Source organism: Gymnodraco acuticeps, unplaced genomic scaffold (assembly GCF_902827175.1).
Source record: "Gymnodraco acuticeps unplaced genomic scaffold, fGymAcu1.1, whole genome shotgun sequence".
NCBI lineage: Eukaryota > Metazoa > Chordata > Actinopteri > Perciformes > Bathydraconidae > Gymnodraco > Gymnodraco acuticeps.
In genome coordinates this window covers 2,281,541-2,297,758 of record NW_022990346.1, presented here as the reverse complement: position 1 = coordinate 2,297,758, position 16,218 = coordinate 2,281,541, and the positions used below count along the sequence as shown (strand labels likewise).

General features: G+C 40.1%; 1 protein-coding gene across 1 annotated transcript; it reads left to right on the top strand.

The window, feature by feature from the left end:
- Positions 1-1,786: 1,786 nt before the first annotated feature.
- Positions 1,787-11,392, top strand: strip1 (striatin interacting protein 1). Its single transcript, XM_034223904.1, has 20 exons — positions 1,787-1,955; positions 3,061-3,130; positions 3,235-3,309; positions 3,424-3,558; positions 3,689-3,809; positions 4,052-4,227; positions 4,322-4,449; positions 4,541-4,723; positions 5,486-5,706; positions 5,802-5,867; positions 5,955-6,018; positions 6,123-6,194; positions 6,516-6,590; positions 6,902-6,999; positions 7,290-7,416; positions 7,708-7,808; positions 7,888-7,954; positions 8,074-8,178; positions 8,274-8,478; positions 9,959-11,392. Exons 1-20 carry the CDS (start codon positions 1,845-1,847, stop codon positions 10,204-10,206), a joined length of 2,448 nt encoding a protein of 815 aa, XP_034079795.1. The 5' UTR covers positions 1,787-1,844; the 3' UTR covers positions 10,207-11,392.
- The last annotated feature ends 4,826 nt before the right edge of the window (positions 11,393-16,218 follow it).

The window sequence follows — 16,218 nt, the reverse complement described above, 5'->3', positions numbered from 1 at the left end:
TGTCTCTGATGCATCATTTCACAGACAGTCAGGTCAAATGCATTGCCTTTAAACGACATGTCACACTTATAAGTAACTAAGTATTACATACAGTTATCGCTCGATAACAGTCTTTGACACCCAAGTCCCCAAAGATGCACTCTTTGTATAAAAGAAACTTCACTTTCAATTTATTTTTGTCTTAATTGTAGGCTACTATTGCCTATTTACCTCGTTAACGTAAATAATACTCATTACATTGATACATGCCTTATTTGTGATTAAAATAATGGTTGTTGGTAATGTACTAGCGACCATGGATGTATAATAAGAACTGGATACAGCGTGGGAGGCGGGGCCTCATTAATTCCTATGAGAGTTGCTCATTAGCGCATGATGATAAAATGGCCCAACTTTTGAGAGAGTGAAACGTCACAGATTACCCGGCATGCCTAAGAAGTACCCGTATGTGCGCTCATAGCGCATGCGCAACTTTAACCAAAATGCTCGTTCACATCAAGCACGTCAATTTGCGTACACGTAACAGCACCGCACGTTCATGACAGCATGGTAATGGGTTGTTATTATGATGGATTTGATATTAACGAGGCGGCAGTTAGTAGCTAGCGGCGAGATAGTAATTATGCTAATGTACACATCAATCGTTATGTACTTATATTACGCTGTAACAGGATCTAGTGATATCCAACAGAGCTTCATTTAGCATGAAATAATTATTGCACTGTATATATATATATATATATATATACAGTGCAATAAGCTTCTTAGTGCAATAATAAGCTACAGGGACGTTAATCTAACGTCGGTAATATTAACTTTATTTAATACAACATTTACGGTACAAGATTTATTCATACAGCCCATGTAGTATAATATTTTACAAATGATGAATTACAGCAAACATGTGCAATATATCCATTATTACAGCTCCGTGGGCTGGCAGTAAGGCGATGTGGGTCCGTTCTTATTGTGCATCCATGGGTAAAGGTACAACTCATGTAGTGCTGAACACGTAACATGAACGTGCCGGGCGGCGCGGTCGCGTGGGTTAGATGCGCGTTCATAATGCAGAGGGAAATAACTCTCAGAATAACGTTATTAGCACATGTTTACAACTTGAGGAACGAATGTTTTTAATAAGTGCTATACAAGTGTTCATACTGGGTTGTTTATTTAGTTTAAAAAAAATTATCCAACGATTTACAGACCACTCTTTCCCAATGTAAATCAATGGGAAAAAGTGTATCCGGGCCTGGCAACCAAACGGAAGTGTAGTACCGCCGTTTGGCCACCACGAATATTTTCCGTCCGGCGCACTTCCTGGGGGCTTGCTAGCGACCCCCACAGATGTATCATTTCACTGCGTCCGTGGGAGCTCAGACCCTCCTTATGGGAGCTCAGCTCCCATTGGCTCCCACATAACTCGAACCCTGGCACAGTACACGCACATACATGGATATAGCAGCTAAAACAACAACACATATGTGTACGTTTATAAATCTATGTAAACAGATGTATGTATGTATTGTATAAATAATACAACAACACAAACAGTAAGACATTAGTGCAACGGGGCACTAGAGTGCAAATGTTGGATTAAATATGGATTGATTGAATGCAACAGGTTGGAGAACCTAAAGGACATCACTAAATGCAAGAAAATATAATCACAATTATTAAATCACACATAGAGCAAAGGGCAGATCATATCCCCCTCCCTTTTTAAGTGGCAGTTACGTAAAAGAGTGTACAGGTTACATAAAGGTTGAATTAAATATGACAACAGAATGTAAATTTCAACTCTCGTAGATCGTCTCGCGAGAAGACACTGCGCCCCAAATATAATGGACGTCGGTGGGAACAGTAGTGGGCTTCCTGTAAACAATAAACAGAGAGCTATGTTACCTAACAAAAGCAGGGGCGAGTTCACCCGAAACCCAAGAAAAGATTCAGAGGTACGTAAAAATAAGTGTTTTTTTTAATTTACAGCAAACTAATCATTTAGAGACGAGGCTGCTGCTGCTGCTTCTGTACCACATAACGTTAGCTTAGTTAGCTCTGTCAGGCTAGCTTTACTGTTTGTTCTGACACGGAGACACACACTAACAGCAGCAACTGAGGCTCTTAACATCTTTGAAATAATATGCCTATGTTTGTGCAATATTCCCTTTGTAGCTTAATTTATGCAATGTTGAATAGTAGTGTAGCTTAGCAGGGGCTAGCTAGCTGATGTTAGCTAGTACCAGGCCAGACTGAGCTGTCTGTCAGCGGCGACCTGTTGAGGCTTATTTTGTCTGCGGCCTGTTGTGTTCATATGATTTAAAACCATGGAGCCCTCCTTTAAGCTTATACCTATAAAGAAAACGAAGTTAGTCAGTGCTCCCTTGCCTCATAGTGGATACATTGCTGCATTTAACTGCGAGAAAACCACTTCTAGACTTCTTGTTTTCATGCGTTGACATCTTGTAATCTTTTGAATATTCAGAAAATAAATAAAATGTTAGCATTACAGATTAAACCATTGTAAATATGATTGAGAGGAGTTTCTCTTTGTGACATCTAATTGATACATGATCAACAGCTCCTGTGAAATACATACTTTCTAACAGGGTTGAAAAAAAATTGTTCTTTTTGTAAAAATGCTTCAATGTAAAATACCGATTACAAATAAACGGTTTGGATTTATAATGTTGGTGAAAATATACATTCGTTTGTATCAGTGAACTAGAATGAATGAAGTAATCAAAAGGCCCCTTTTTATTGTTTTGCATATAATAGTTTTGGACTATTCTTTGTAATACCTAAAGTTTTTAATGGTTAACCCTTCTTTCTGTTGGATTGTGTAACCTATAATTTGACTTTATATTGTAGACACACTATTTATTGTAGTACAATAAACATGTATTGAGTTCTATGGTCAGAGCTAGTTGAAGTGGCTCATAGTTGTTCTTAACTAAACAGCCAAAGAATAACGTTTATGTATTTAGTGATTAATAAAAAATGAATATTTACTTGCCATTCTGCCAGTTAACAAACATATATACCGTGTTTGGTGCATAGGGGCTGTCGGAGTCTCCAGACCTGGAGTTTGAATATGCCGATACAGACAAGTGGGCTGCTGAGCTGTCAGGTGTGTAGCCATTACGGACAATGAGATTACCTGACTTTGTTTATTTGCTCTTCACTCTTGCAACATATTTTGTCTTATTTACATATTCTTTGTGAATGTTTCAGAGCTGTACAGTTACACCGAAGGACCGGAGTTTTCTCTCAATAGGCAGTGCTTTGAGGTCGAATTCAGAACACATGGTATGGAGTTCAACTTACAACACATCTTAATGACATTACAGCAAATCATCTATTACGTACAATGAAGAAGGCATATGTGTGAAGTTAATTATCTCCACCTCTTTTGTTTCTTAGTTTCTGATAAGAGGTGGACGGAGCTGGATGAATCTCAGCAGAGAGCTCACGCCATGCGCCTGCTGGACGGGCTGGAGATGATCGCTCGAGAGAAGAGGCTGAAGGTCGCCAGAGCCATTCTTTACATGGCTCAGGGTCAGTCCACACATCCCTTAACACCTTCTTAGTATTAATTAATATTGATTTAATTCAAATTCAAATTGATCAGAACATTTAGTTTTTCTCAAAATACAAGTGTTTCACCTTTGCATTTTATTCTCTCTAGGAACCTTTGCAGAGTGCAGCTCTGAGGCTGAGGTGCAGCACTGGATGAGATACAACATCTTTCTGCTGCTGGATATGGGGACCTTCTCTGCTCTGGTGGAGCTGCTCAACATGGAGATTGAGTACGTTATCAATCATGCAGAGGCTATCCTAATTTAGTTTTGCCTTTTTTATCTACAAGGAATCATCTCCTTTTATAAAAAGTGATAACTCCTTGTAGGTTAGAACAATCAGCTTTAGTGTCGCCAGTGAGCAACACTAAAGCACACTGTGTTGGCTTTGCAAGGCTAGAAGTGACTAGATCTTCTGTTGTAAAATGATCTATCTGGAGAAGAGTTGAAAACACTTATATTCTCCCTTTCAGTAACAGCGCTGCCTGTAGTAATGCTGTGAGGAAACCAGCCATCTCCCTGGCTGACAGCACAGATCTCAGAGTGCTGCTCAACATAATGTACCTGATGGTGGAAACCATACAACAGGATGATCCTGCCGACAAGCCTGAGTGGAAAGTCATCCGGGAAACCTTCAGAGCAGAACTAGGTGAGTTTTATCGACGTAAAAACCTGCAGTCATGTCACAGATTTGAAACAAAACATGCAAGGTGAACTATTTTAACTCCACTCCTCTAATCCAGGAGCTCCTCTGTACAACAACGAGCCGATTTCCGTCATGCTCTTCGGTATGGTTACCAAGTTCTGCAGCGGTCATGCCCCTCACTTCCCAATGAAGAAGGTGTTGTTGCTGTTGTGGAAGAGCATCCTGGTGAGACACGGTTTTGCTCCCACTTGACCTCACAACAAAAACATATTACCTCTAATCAGGAAACATGTTAAATGATTGTCCCCTGTTTCAGTTCACACTCGGAGGGTTTGAGCAGCTCCAAAGCATAAAGGTTCAAAAGCGTGAGGAGCTGGGTCTCCCCCCTCTCCCGGAGAACAGCATCCGAGTGATCCGCAGCATGAGGGCCGCTTCTCCTCCTGCGTCTGCGTCCGACCTCATCGAGCAGCAGCAGAAACGGGCTCGCCGCGAACACAAGGTAGACTTTACTGCTGCTCCCGGCTCTCAAAACAAACATAGTGTGGGTTAAAAGAAGGTACATGTGAAATGTGTCGTTGCCTTGATTATATAGATCAGGGGTTTTGGAAAATCTTTCACCAAAGTAAAAGTATATATTGGGCAAAGTTATTTACAAAATCTGTAAATAATCTTGTGCAATAAATACTTTCAATTTCACTACTGTTATCTGGCTTAGGGCTGCTCAAGTAATCGTATTTTAATCGCGATTACGATTATGGCTTGCAATGATTACGAAAACAATCGAAATAAAACGATTCTTTTTTTATTATTATGACTTTCTTTTTTTTCTCTTTTTTTTTTAATACATTTTTTTTCTGGGTTTTTCAGTTGAATTATACTTAAGGTTCAGGGTAATCAACTGTTAAAAACATACTGTTCACATTTTTTTTTCTCCAATAAATGGATGTTTTCAAAGTCAATGAATAATCGCAATTACAATTATTGACCCAAATAATCGAGATTATGATTTTTGCCATAATCGAGCAGCCCTAATCTGGCTGCTATCACACTGCTTTGTACATCCTACAAACATTTTATTTTTAAATACTGCTACTTATTGCTATCCACCTGGATGTGTACTTGTATTTTGTGTATTTCTATCTTTAATATTTTGTGCCTGTGTCTTATTTAAAATGTTCCTATTTCTGCCTCTATAATTGAGCTGTAACAACGCACATTTCCCCCCGGTTGGACTAATAAAGATATTCTAATTTGTACACAGTCGTTGATCAAACAAGACAACCTTGACGCATTCAACGAAAAGGATCCTTACAAGGCAGACGACTCACGTGAGGATGAGGACGACAACGATGACAATGATAACTCTATAGAGCCGGAGACTTTCCCTCTGGAGAGGGACGAGGTGATGCCTCCGCCTATTCCTCAACCTCCATCAGAGAGGGTGTCTTTCCCCAAAGGACTGCCGTGGGCTCCTAAAGTCAGGTACCGGTGGATCCGTTTCTCTTGTCCACAAATCTAGAAAGAAGATTATAAAGATTGAGGTTCTGTTATGATGTTGGTGTATTTCTCTCCCACAGGGAAAAGGACATTGAGAATTTCCTGGAATCAAGTAGAAGTAAATTCATAGGTTACACACTTGGGAAGTACGTTTTCGAAAGCAACTTAAGTCTAATATTTCACACTTTGACTGTATGGTGTGTGCTGATGTTTTTTTTGTGCATGTCTCACAGTGATACAGATACAGTCGTTGGTTTACCCCGGCCAATCCATGAGAGCATAAGGACGTTAAAGCAGGTATTGAATTAGCCATTTCACAACATCTTTTTACTTCTAGAGGGTATACCCTTAAAGTCAATAGTGCTGCTAGATTCTCACGTCTATTCCTCATCTTTTTTCAGCACAAGTACATCTCCATTGCTGAGATACAGATTGCAAAGGAGGAGGAGTTTCAGAAAACCCCTCTGTCTGGGGTAAGTAGACACAGGGGCGTTAATAGTTAAGGAATTACGTTTGACTTTAAGAAATGGGTACTGACAGTTTTCAATATTTTTCATATTTAACTGACTAATCGATATATCTAAAATATAATTGACAGATTAATCAACAATGAAATGTTTGTCAAATGCTTACCTTATCTGAAAAATAAGGTAAGGTAAAAATTGTGAGCTGTTTCTGTCGGTAATTAATAATTGACGATGGCAGAGGTTTTAGGGTCTTGTGTCTGCAAAACAATCTTTCTCGAGGTGTCATGGTGATGTACATTTTGTTTGTTTTGTTTCTATTCTTATCAGGGTGAAGAAGACGTGGAGATGTCCTCCATTGAGCTGCTCTATCAAGGAATTTTGCCCAGTTTACCTCAATACATGGTTAGTGGGCTCCGGTATACACTGTGGTAATTCTCCTGTGAAGAAAAGGTTATAGAATATTTCAGTGGCTTTCAGTTCCGTGCAAATAACAGTAAATAATGTTAGCCTTAAGACCCTTTTGTGTAAATAATGTTGTAACCTTTATTTAGTTGAGTCTAATATAATGTTTTGCATGTAAGGCCCTTCAGACACTGTGAAGTTGACATAAATGCAAAATGTTGTAGTTCTAAGAGCATTAGATACATTATATCATTACTCTTTTTATGGTATAAATCAACCATCACTTCCTGTTCTGTCTCTCTGAATGTCAGATCGCTCTGCTGAAGATCCTCCTCGCTGCAGCTCCGACCTCCAAAGCCAAGACGGACTCCATCAACATCCTGGCAGACGTGCTGCCGGAGGAGATGCCGTAAGTGACGCAGGGCCTCTTCAAAACTTTAAACAGCAATGCCAATATCCATTCTAGTGGGACAAGTAAAATACAATACGTTTATTAACAATTTAAAATGAGATGTGTGTCTAAAATGGAAAATTGGTGTAACTTCACATTGCAGGCATACAGATTAAAGGTTATTTAGTCCAAACTCTGGTTAGCAGGCTTGAGGTTGTCTGAGTCTCAACATTTTATGATATTTTATTTTCTCTGAGGATCAGAGTTAAACTAAATCTGTGATTGATGTGTAATGTCTGACTCTGCAGGACCACAGTGCTGCAGAGCATGAAACTCGGTGTTGATGTCAATCGACACAAAGAGATCATCGTGAAGGCCATCTCTGCCATCCTGCTGCTGCTCCTCAAACACTTCAAACTAAACCACATCTACCAGGTAAACACAGCTCTAGTTAATGAGAATACGTACATTTATTCGCTTTTTCTCACCAAAAAAACACTTTTTTAAAGTTGTTTCGGAATCATGACATTCCTCACAATACATTTCTGTGATGGTTATTATGTAACTGTAAGCACACACCTCCTAAGTTGAAGGTCAGAATGACTGTGTGAAGTGAGCTGTGTTAGATATTTGCCAACCATTGATCTCATTCTTGTATATGTTACTTGAAATAAGGATATGACTAAATATCATTAACTAAACATGTCTTTGTATTTTATCTCACAGTTTGAGTACATGGCTCAACATCTCGTGTTTGCCAACTGCATCCCCCTCATTCTCAAGTTCTTCAATCAGAACATCATGTCGTACATCACGGCCAAAAACAGGTACTTTCAGGACATCTCATCTCATTGCAAGAGTATTGAAATGTTCGTTGTTTCATGACTCAATGTTTTTCCCCATTAGCATTTCAGTTCTTGACTTTCCTCATTGCGTGGTGAACGAGCTGCCCGAGTTAACCGCAGAGAGTTTGGTGAGTTTTCTATTGTTTTGTAATCGTTGCCTTCTGATTATACAGTGTTTTGTTTTTTTCTGCTGATGTCAAATCTAGCCATGAAGTCATTTTTAATGTTGACATTTGGTCTTTTACAGGAAGCAGGAGACAACAATCAGTTTTGCTGGAGGAATCTGTTCTCCTGCATCAACCTGCTGAGGATCCTCAACAAACTGACCAAGTGGAAGCACTCTAGAACAATGGTGGGAGCAATCCTCCACAAATAACATTGAAGAGGACGGCTTTCATCAGAAATATAAACAAATCCATGTATAAACATTCATCTTTGCCCTCTCAGATGCTGGTGGTGTTTAAGTCCGCTCCCATCCTGAAGAGGGCGCTGAAGGTGAAGCAGGCCATGATGCAGCTTTACGTCCTCAAGCTGCTCAAAGTGCAGACCAAATACCTGGGCCGTCAGTGGAGGAAGAGCAACATGAAGACCATGTCGGCCATTTATCAGAAGGTCCGACATCGGCTCAACGACGACTGGGCCTACGGGAACGGTGAGTGGAATCACAATCATACAGTCAGTAGGAATTCATTCAATTCAGCATGAATAAAAGTTTATGCTGGGATATAACAAAAATGCAAGTGCTATTGTTGTGAAGTGTATTTGGTCTTTATTAGAGCTGACAAAATTAGTACACGTATTTACACACGGCATCTATTGCACGTCTGTCCGTCCTGGGAGAGGGATCCCTCCTCTGTTGCTCTCCCTGAGGTTTCTCCCATTTTTCCCTTTAAACTGTGGGTTTTCTCCGGAAGTTTTTCCTTGTACGATGTGAGGGTCTAAGGACAGAGGGTGTCGTATTGTCATACTGATACTCTGTACAAACTATGAAGTCCACTGAGACAAATGTAACATTTGTGATATTGGGCTATATAAATAAACATTGATTGATTGAGTAGGTTAATTGATTACTTGATATTCAGATACTCAAATAATTATTTTAAAGCTTTTGTGTTCTGTGAATAACAATTATATAAAACACAGCATTACATTACATTTCATTTAGCTGACGCTTTTATCCAAAGCGACTTACAATAAGTGCGTTCGACCAAGAAGATACAACCTTGAAGAAAACAGAATCATATAAGTATCAGGTTTCATAGAGCCAAACATTTCAAGTGCTACTCAACTGGCTTTAGGTAAGCCAGTCCTTTATTAGTACATAAGTGCTTCGTTAATAGTTCTAACGCTCGAAGTGGAGTCGAAAGAGATGAGTTTTCAGTCTGCGCCGGAAGGTGTGTAAGCTATCTGCCGTCCTGATGTCAATGGGGAGCTCATTCCACCATCTTGGAGCCAGGATAGCAAACCCACGTGTTTTTGCTGATGGGAACTTGGGTCCCCCTCGCAGCGAGGGTGCAGCGAGCCGTTTGGCTGATGCAGAGCGGAGTGCACGTGCTGAGGTGTACGGTTTAACCATGTCCTGGATGTAGGAAGGGCCAGACCCATTCGCAGCATGGTACGCAAGTACCAGTGTCTTGAAGTGGATTCTAGCAGTTACTGGAAGCGGCGTGGTGTGGGAGAATTTAGGAAAGTTGAAGACCAGACAGCAAACATTGTTCACCCAGGTCTGTCATCAAAAACATTTTGAGTACATCGAACAATAAATGTTATCTTATCCTTTTTTGATACCAGTTCTTTAATCCACTTTCTGATCCTGGCACATTCATATTTGCACATTTTTGTTTTGCTTGTTATGTCGGATGTCTAAGATATAGGAAGATAAATACCCAGAATAAAAAGTGCAGGCTCCAATAGTAGTTTATTTGTTAAGATTTGATTCCACATATGATATTATCCAAAAAGGAATACATTTGCACTCATTCATGTTCACACTTGATGCACATGAGCCAGTGTTACTGTAAAGGTTTCAGGCTTCTGTGGGTCTCTAATCCTTCTTTAATGAAACTAAGGGGTTATATTTCCACTCAAAGCAAAATGCACCCAATATGAACTGCTTTTTGTTCTCTGATCAGATCTGGATGCTCGACCTTGGGACTTCCAGGCCGAGGAGTGTGCTCTGCGTGCGAACATCGAACGCTTCAACAGTCGCCGCTACGACAACAGCCAAAGCAACCCGGACTTCCTGCCTGTGGACAACTGTCTGCAGAGCGTCCTGGGACAGCGGGTGGACCTGCCTGAGGACTTCCAGATGAACTATGACCTGTGGCTAGAGCGGGAAGTCTTCTCCAAACCCATTTCCTGGGAAGAACTGCTGCAGTGAGAATCATCGACTTTTCTAAATAAAGTTTCAATCGGGAGTTCTGACAAGCCACCGACAGCATCATGTGACACCAGACTGACGCGCAGGTGTGGACCTACAATCATCACGTTTGATTGCTGCTCTAAATATATGCTTAATGTGATGAACTATTGAGACTTTTCCCCACACTAATGCCCCCCCACAGTTTATTTTAAATGTGCAGAGTCCTGCACTACGTGTGGAATTGAACCCAACCCTACCTTTACATATACGGGTGCTCAGTGCCTCTTACCTGCTACCAAAAGTCAGTCAGTTTTACCTTGAAGCACTACATGGAAGTTTCAATGTAGTTTTAAACAAATCTACTGGGAACACAATTTGCGTATTCATTAAGAGTCTTAATATAGGCGTGTGTGCTTTGTTGAGGCAGCAGATTTGTAGATGTTATTATTCACAGGTTGTAGAGTACGCATAGCAAAGGTGCTGGATCCAAAATCAAGCTAAGAAAGAATCAGACAAAAGATGTGTATTAAAAGCTCACCATTTTAAAGTCACTATGAGCTTTTTGTCCGATTCTTAATCAATGAAACATTCCCTGTCACATCTCATGAGTTTATCTTCATAAGAGAGATAAAGAGAACAGGTGTGGGGCTTTTTATTCATATCCTTATGTATAAATCCAAATGTATTACTTTTTAACAGTGATCACCTGAAGAGGAGAATCTCCTGTTCACCTGACTCACCCTTTGTTGTTAGATGTTATTTGCATTATTCTGAGTGCTGCCGACACACCTTTACTCTGGGACCATGCAGGCGTTCAGCCCTTCGCTGACCATCAGGCTGTTTAGACGTTATGATTACAGCCTCGATTACTGTTTTTTACCTAAAGTAGCTCAATAGCATCCATTCGCATTGTTGTGTGGAGAAAATGGTGACACATGTTCACGTCACTTGGTTGTGTGAGAGAGAAGAAAGTCTCTGATTTGAGATCATTCACTTCTTTAGTTTCACCCATCAGACAGCGGTGCTGACCTGAAGGGAAATCTCAGTTAAATTGCGAGTTACAGAACCCGATTCCTCTTTCTACTTTGTAACATGTTTTAGTTTAAAGGTTAAGGACATTAAAATACATGTAAATTGTGAACCTTATTTATCATGGCTTTGTCTTACATAGACTTATACTGTAATAAAATGATACTGTCATTCATGTGGCATTTTTTTAATCTTTATTTAGATTATTAATTTGACATTTTATGAGCTTTTGGCTTATGTGTTTACTGAGCCAAATGTTTTATAATGTGCGGGTGTGTGACCAAACGAAGACATTTGTTATATAGCACTTTAAGCAGTTTTTCAATCGTCACATCGTTGTGAAGTGTGAGTGAAATATCTCGTATGTAATCTGGGTAGAAATATAGTATAATATACAGAATGACTGAATCAACTGTTGTCTTTTATATACGGGGATGTTATAATTGTTGAACCAAATGTCACGGTGCAGATTTGTTTGTTGTTTTCACACATGCAGCAATAGATTAGGAATCGGATCAAATTGTCAGGAAATCAAAGCACATTTAAACTAAATCTCAGCATGTAATGCTGAAAAAGCTTGGACCTTGCCCAATAATGGCCTTATGTCAGGAGGAGAACCTTAAAATCAATCCTAAAGTAAACAGGAAGCCAGTGCAGAGCGGCTAGAACTGGACTAATGTGTTCTCTCCTCTTAGTTCACAACCGAGGTCAATAAAAGTGCATTACAGTAGTCTATCTGGCTTGAGACGAAGGCATGCATTAGCTTCTCTGCGTAGTTTTGATTTATGAATGGTCTTACTTTAGCAATGTTTTTGTCACTTTGCTAATGTTAGAGCTGAAGCTTAGATCTGAATATAATATAACACCAAGACTTGTGACCTCCGGTTTGATCCGGTTAGTAAATATCCCGAGATTATTAAACATCTCTTTTTGCTTTGGGGCCGACTAGCAGGATTTCAATTGTCCTCATTCAGCTTTAGGAAGTTACTGCTCATCCATTTATTTATCGCCAACAGGCAGTTGACGATGGAGGTAATAGCTGCAGTGTAATTAGGTTCTGCCGATATATACAGTTGTGTATCTCATCCGCATAGCTGTGAAAGCATACATTGTGTTTTCTGATCAGGTCACCAAGTGGTAGCATATATAAAGAAAACAACGGACCAAGGCAGCTCCCTTGTGGAACCCCATAATAGCTGTTGTGTTCTTCGGACACATGATTTCCCAGGCTGACAAAACTTTCTCCCATTGATGTTTGTTCTAAACCAGTTTAAGACAGTCAGAAAGACCAACCCACTTTTCGAGACTATTGATGAGGATGTCGTGATCAATTGTGTCGAAAGCTGCACTGAGATCCAAGAGGATAATAATTGAGACCCTATTTGTATTACAGTTCAGTCTGAGGGCACCGACTATTTTAATAAGAGCAGTCTCAGTGCTGTGGTATCTTCTAAAACCTGATTGAAACTTCAAGGATGTTGTTTCTTCTCAAAAATGAATTTATTTTCTCTGATACTATCTTTTCAACTATTTTACTGATGAATGGAAGGTTGGATATTGGTTTATAGCTTGTTAGTAAATTAATATCAAAGTTTGGTTTCTTTAACAGAGATTTGATAACAGCTGTTTTAAAGTATTTATTATTTAACCAGATAAAAAGCATTGAGATAAAATCTCATTTACAATGCTGACCTGGCCAAGAAGGCAGCAACGTTACACATAACACAGACATATAAAATACAGAGAACACAACTAAGTAAACAAAAGACGAAAAGCAGTCACTACTACTTATTACTGCAAGAGCAGCTGGTGGTAAGAACTTCAGACAACTTCAATTTAAAACATGCTATTGAGACAAGTGCCCTCAGTTTTAGGCTTGATTGAAGGTCACTAAGACCAAGGACCATAATAAAAAAAAGACTCGTTTTTCCAGCCTCAGTCCGCACGGCAGGTACCTGGAACTGTATCCAGGCACTGGATCTGATGTTGTAAGAGTCACAAACTGGAGCAAATCTGGCACATATGTACAGTGGAAGCTTACCTAAAATGGCTTTATACAATAATAAAAACCAATGCTGCATACTAAGTGAGGACCATCCAGTTAGGCTATACAGTTTGCAATGATGAGTCCTATAGGGTGCATTTGATATATAACGCAGTGCAGCATGGTAGAATGGGTCAAGTTTGGCCAAAACAGTGGGACAGGCAAATCTATAAATGGTATCACCGTAGTCCAGCTTGGACAGGAATAAGCCAGAGACCAACCTTTTACGGGATGAAGTTGAAAAACAACATTTAAGTCTGAAAAGGAAGCCAAGAGTGAATTTCAATTTCTTTGTTAGAACTTCAATATGGTGTTTGAAGTTCAGATTACTGTCCAACCAAAAGCCCAGATATTTGTAGGTATCGACAAACTCAACAGAGACGCCATCAAGGGTGTCAATGGAGAGGCAAGAGGACGCTGACTTGGGAGCAAAAAGCATTGCTTTGGTTTTCTTACTGTTCAATAGCAGTTTGGAATCAAGAAGTGCATGCTGCAGCGTGATAAAATCTGATTTTAAAATTGGAAACGGCCATATCCAGAGAAGGAGCACATGAATATACAATAGTGTCATCAGCATACATATGATAGGTAGAAAATTGCATCCGATTACAAATATTGTTTACATATAATAAAAAGAGCAAGGGCCCCAAAATAGAGCCCTGTGGAACTCCCTTCTCCAAGGTGTCAGAGACAGTACTACCCAACCTGACGCATTGAGTACGGTCGGTTAGATAACTCTGAAACCAGCAAATGGCATTATGACTGAAATGAGACACCAACATAACATTAGACATAATGTGGTGATCTACAGTGTCAAATGCTTTGGCTGGGTCAATAAACAATGCAACACAAACTGATGCTTTATCCAAACCTGTTAAACCCCAAGGTCCCCGTCGGCGGGGACCCTGTTTTTTTTTTTCACGACACTGTCTCAGGGGATCTTAATATTTAAGAACCTATTAATGTGTTATACCAGATTAACGGAAATAATCTCAGCTAACTGACGATACAAACCATTTTTACCAAAACAAAAACACAAGTCTCATAAGAAGCATCTAAATGACCCCTTAGCGAAAAATGCTAACGGACATTGGCACAGAACTCAAGATAAAAGTACCCTTATTACTTATCGTAGCTGCACATACAAGATATCCGATTAAAGCTGAGGTTCCACAGATTATTTAGGTATATAGTATCATCACTGAGGATCCGGACTCGCGACAGGGGAAGCAAATACAGACATCACAACACGTACCTTTACGGAGCTTCTAGGGAGATCGTCTCACCGTAGCTGTCAATCTGATCAAAAATACGTGTTCAATGGCATTAAAACGAGAAAAAACGCGGCTGAATCGGTTAATCCATACGTTTTTAACGTCTCTGTATAAAAAAACGATTTAATTTATGATCCATAATTCCATTTGTATGTAAAAATCGGAGAGCGGAAATGTTAGCTGCTAATGGTAGCTACCAGAGTGGCTGCTGCTTCCGGTCTAGGCTATACGGCAGTCTCACACACACACATTACCAGGACTATGTGAGAGTTCCCCTCGATTCCATTGGCTCTAACCTATGGCTCTAACGGTCAGAAAGAGATGTCACATGTCAAAATCCAGCAAGGGGGGCCAGAGATATGGAAAATCCACCCAAATGGCCCCAGAAGAGGGTTTTTTGGTTGCTAAATCTGTCTAAAAAGGTCAAATATCACTTGTTTTGCATCAATCTTGATACAGGGTACTTATATGTTGTACTTTAGATTCCTAAAGCTTTTAGTCTACTAACACATCATCCAAGGTTAGTTTTCAATTTACAGTTTTTTACCATGTTCAATCTGAATTTTCTTTAAAATAAAAAACATCTATATTGAATCTGACTTTTCTACATCCAACTCACAGGTTTATCATTACTTTGAGAAAAAAAGATCATTAATTTAACCCTTTTAGAAGGGAAGATATGGTCATTTGTTCTGGGAATGTCATTTTCGAGCCTGAAACCTGAAAAATAGGCTCGGGTTTAACAGGTTAATATCGTCTACGGGCCGTCCACACTACGGCTTCAAAAACGGTTTCCAACGCGTCTGCCCATTCACTTTGAATGGGGTGACGTCACGTTGCCTCGCTTTTCACCGAACTGAATTGTGGGTAGCATAGCGGTCCGTCTCCGGCGTCAGAAGTTGAACAATGTTCAACTTCTGACGCCGGAGTAGCCAGCGCCAGCCAATCAAATCCCGTTTCTGAAAATCTGACAGCTCAAGCCGTAGCCAATCAAACCGCGTCTAAGCTGGGAGAGATATCCCGCCGTTCATTTCTATATTTAAAAAAAAGATGGAGGAGAAACTAATTATCGCCGTAGCAAATCACCCGGTTTTGTATGACCAGACCCTCTTCACCTACCGGGATACAAACCGGAAGAACCAGTCATGGAGGGAGGTGGCAGAGACAGTGGGTGAAACTGGTAGGTTTTCGCCTGTTTGGGGAGTTTATATATATATATATATATATATATATATATATATATTGCTCGCATAAAATCCCCGGTTTTTTTTGCTTTGTATGTCGGGGGCGGGAGATTCATGTGATTGAAAAGATTCAGAAATATTTTAGATAGGACGATAGTTATTCAACTCATGGGATCACCAGCTTTCAAGAGGGGCGATATCAGAGCTTAGGCGCTTTCACCTTTTCCCACAAAGGTTCATGTGAACTTAGTTCATGAGAACTCTTTAGTTCTCATGAACTAAGTACAGATCGCGTTCACACTGGAAAAAGTCCCTGGGGGTGGATTAGGCAAATGAAGCCGCTGACGTCACTTGTTCTTCTTCTGCTTTGGGTTTACTGGCAGGCCGCAAACCACTTCACGGCGTATACTGCCGCCCAAAGTCCCCGGCCGGAAGTCCCCGGAGTTAGGGACTGGCTTCAGTAGAAGCTGCTGGGACTCCCAGCAGCTTCTACTGAAGC

Bases quoted from the DNA above. Each gene is read 5' to 3' on its own strand.
- strip1 (XM_034223904.1), top strand. From the start codon at position 1,845: ATGGACGTCGGTGGGAACAGTAGTGGGCTTCCTGTAAACAATAAACAG. The intron at 1,956-3,060 runs GTACGTAAAAAT...TTTGGTGCATAG, and splicing joins ACCCAAGAAAAGATTCAGAG to GGGCTGTCGGAGTCTCCAGA. The intron at 3,310-3,423 runs GTATGGAGTTCA...TTTGTTTCTTAG, and splicing joins GGTCGAATTCAGAACACATG to TTTCTGATAAGAGGTGGACG.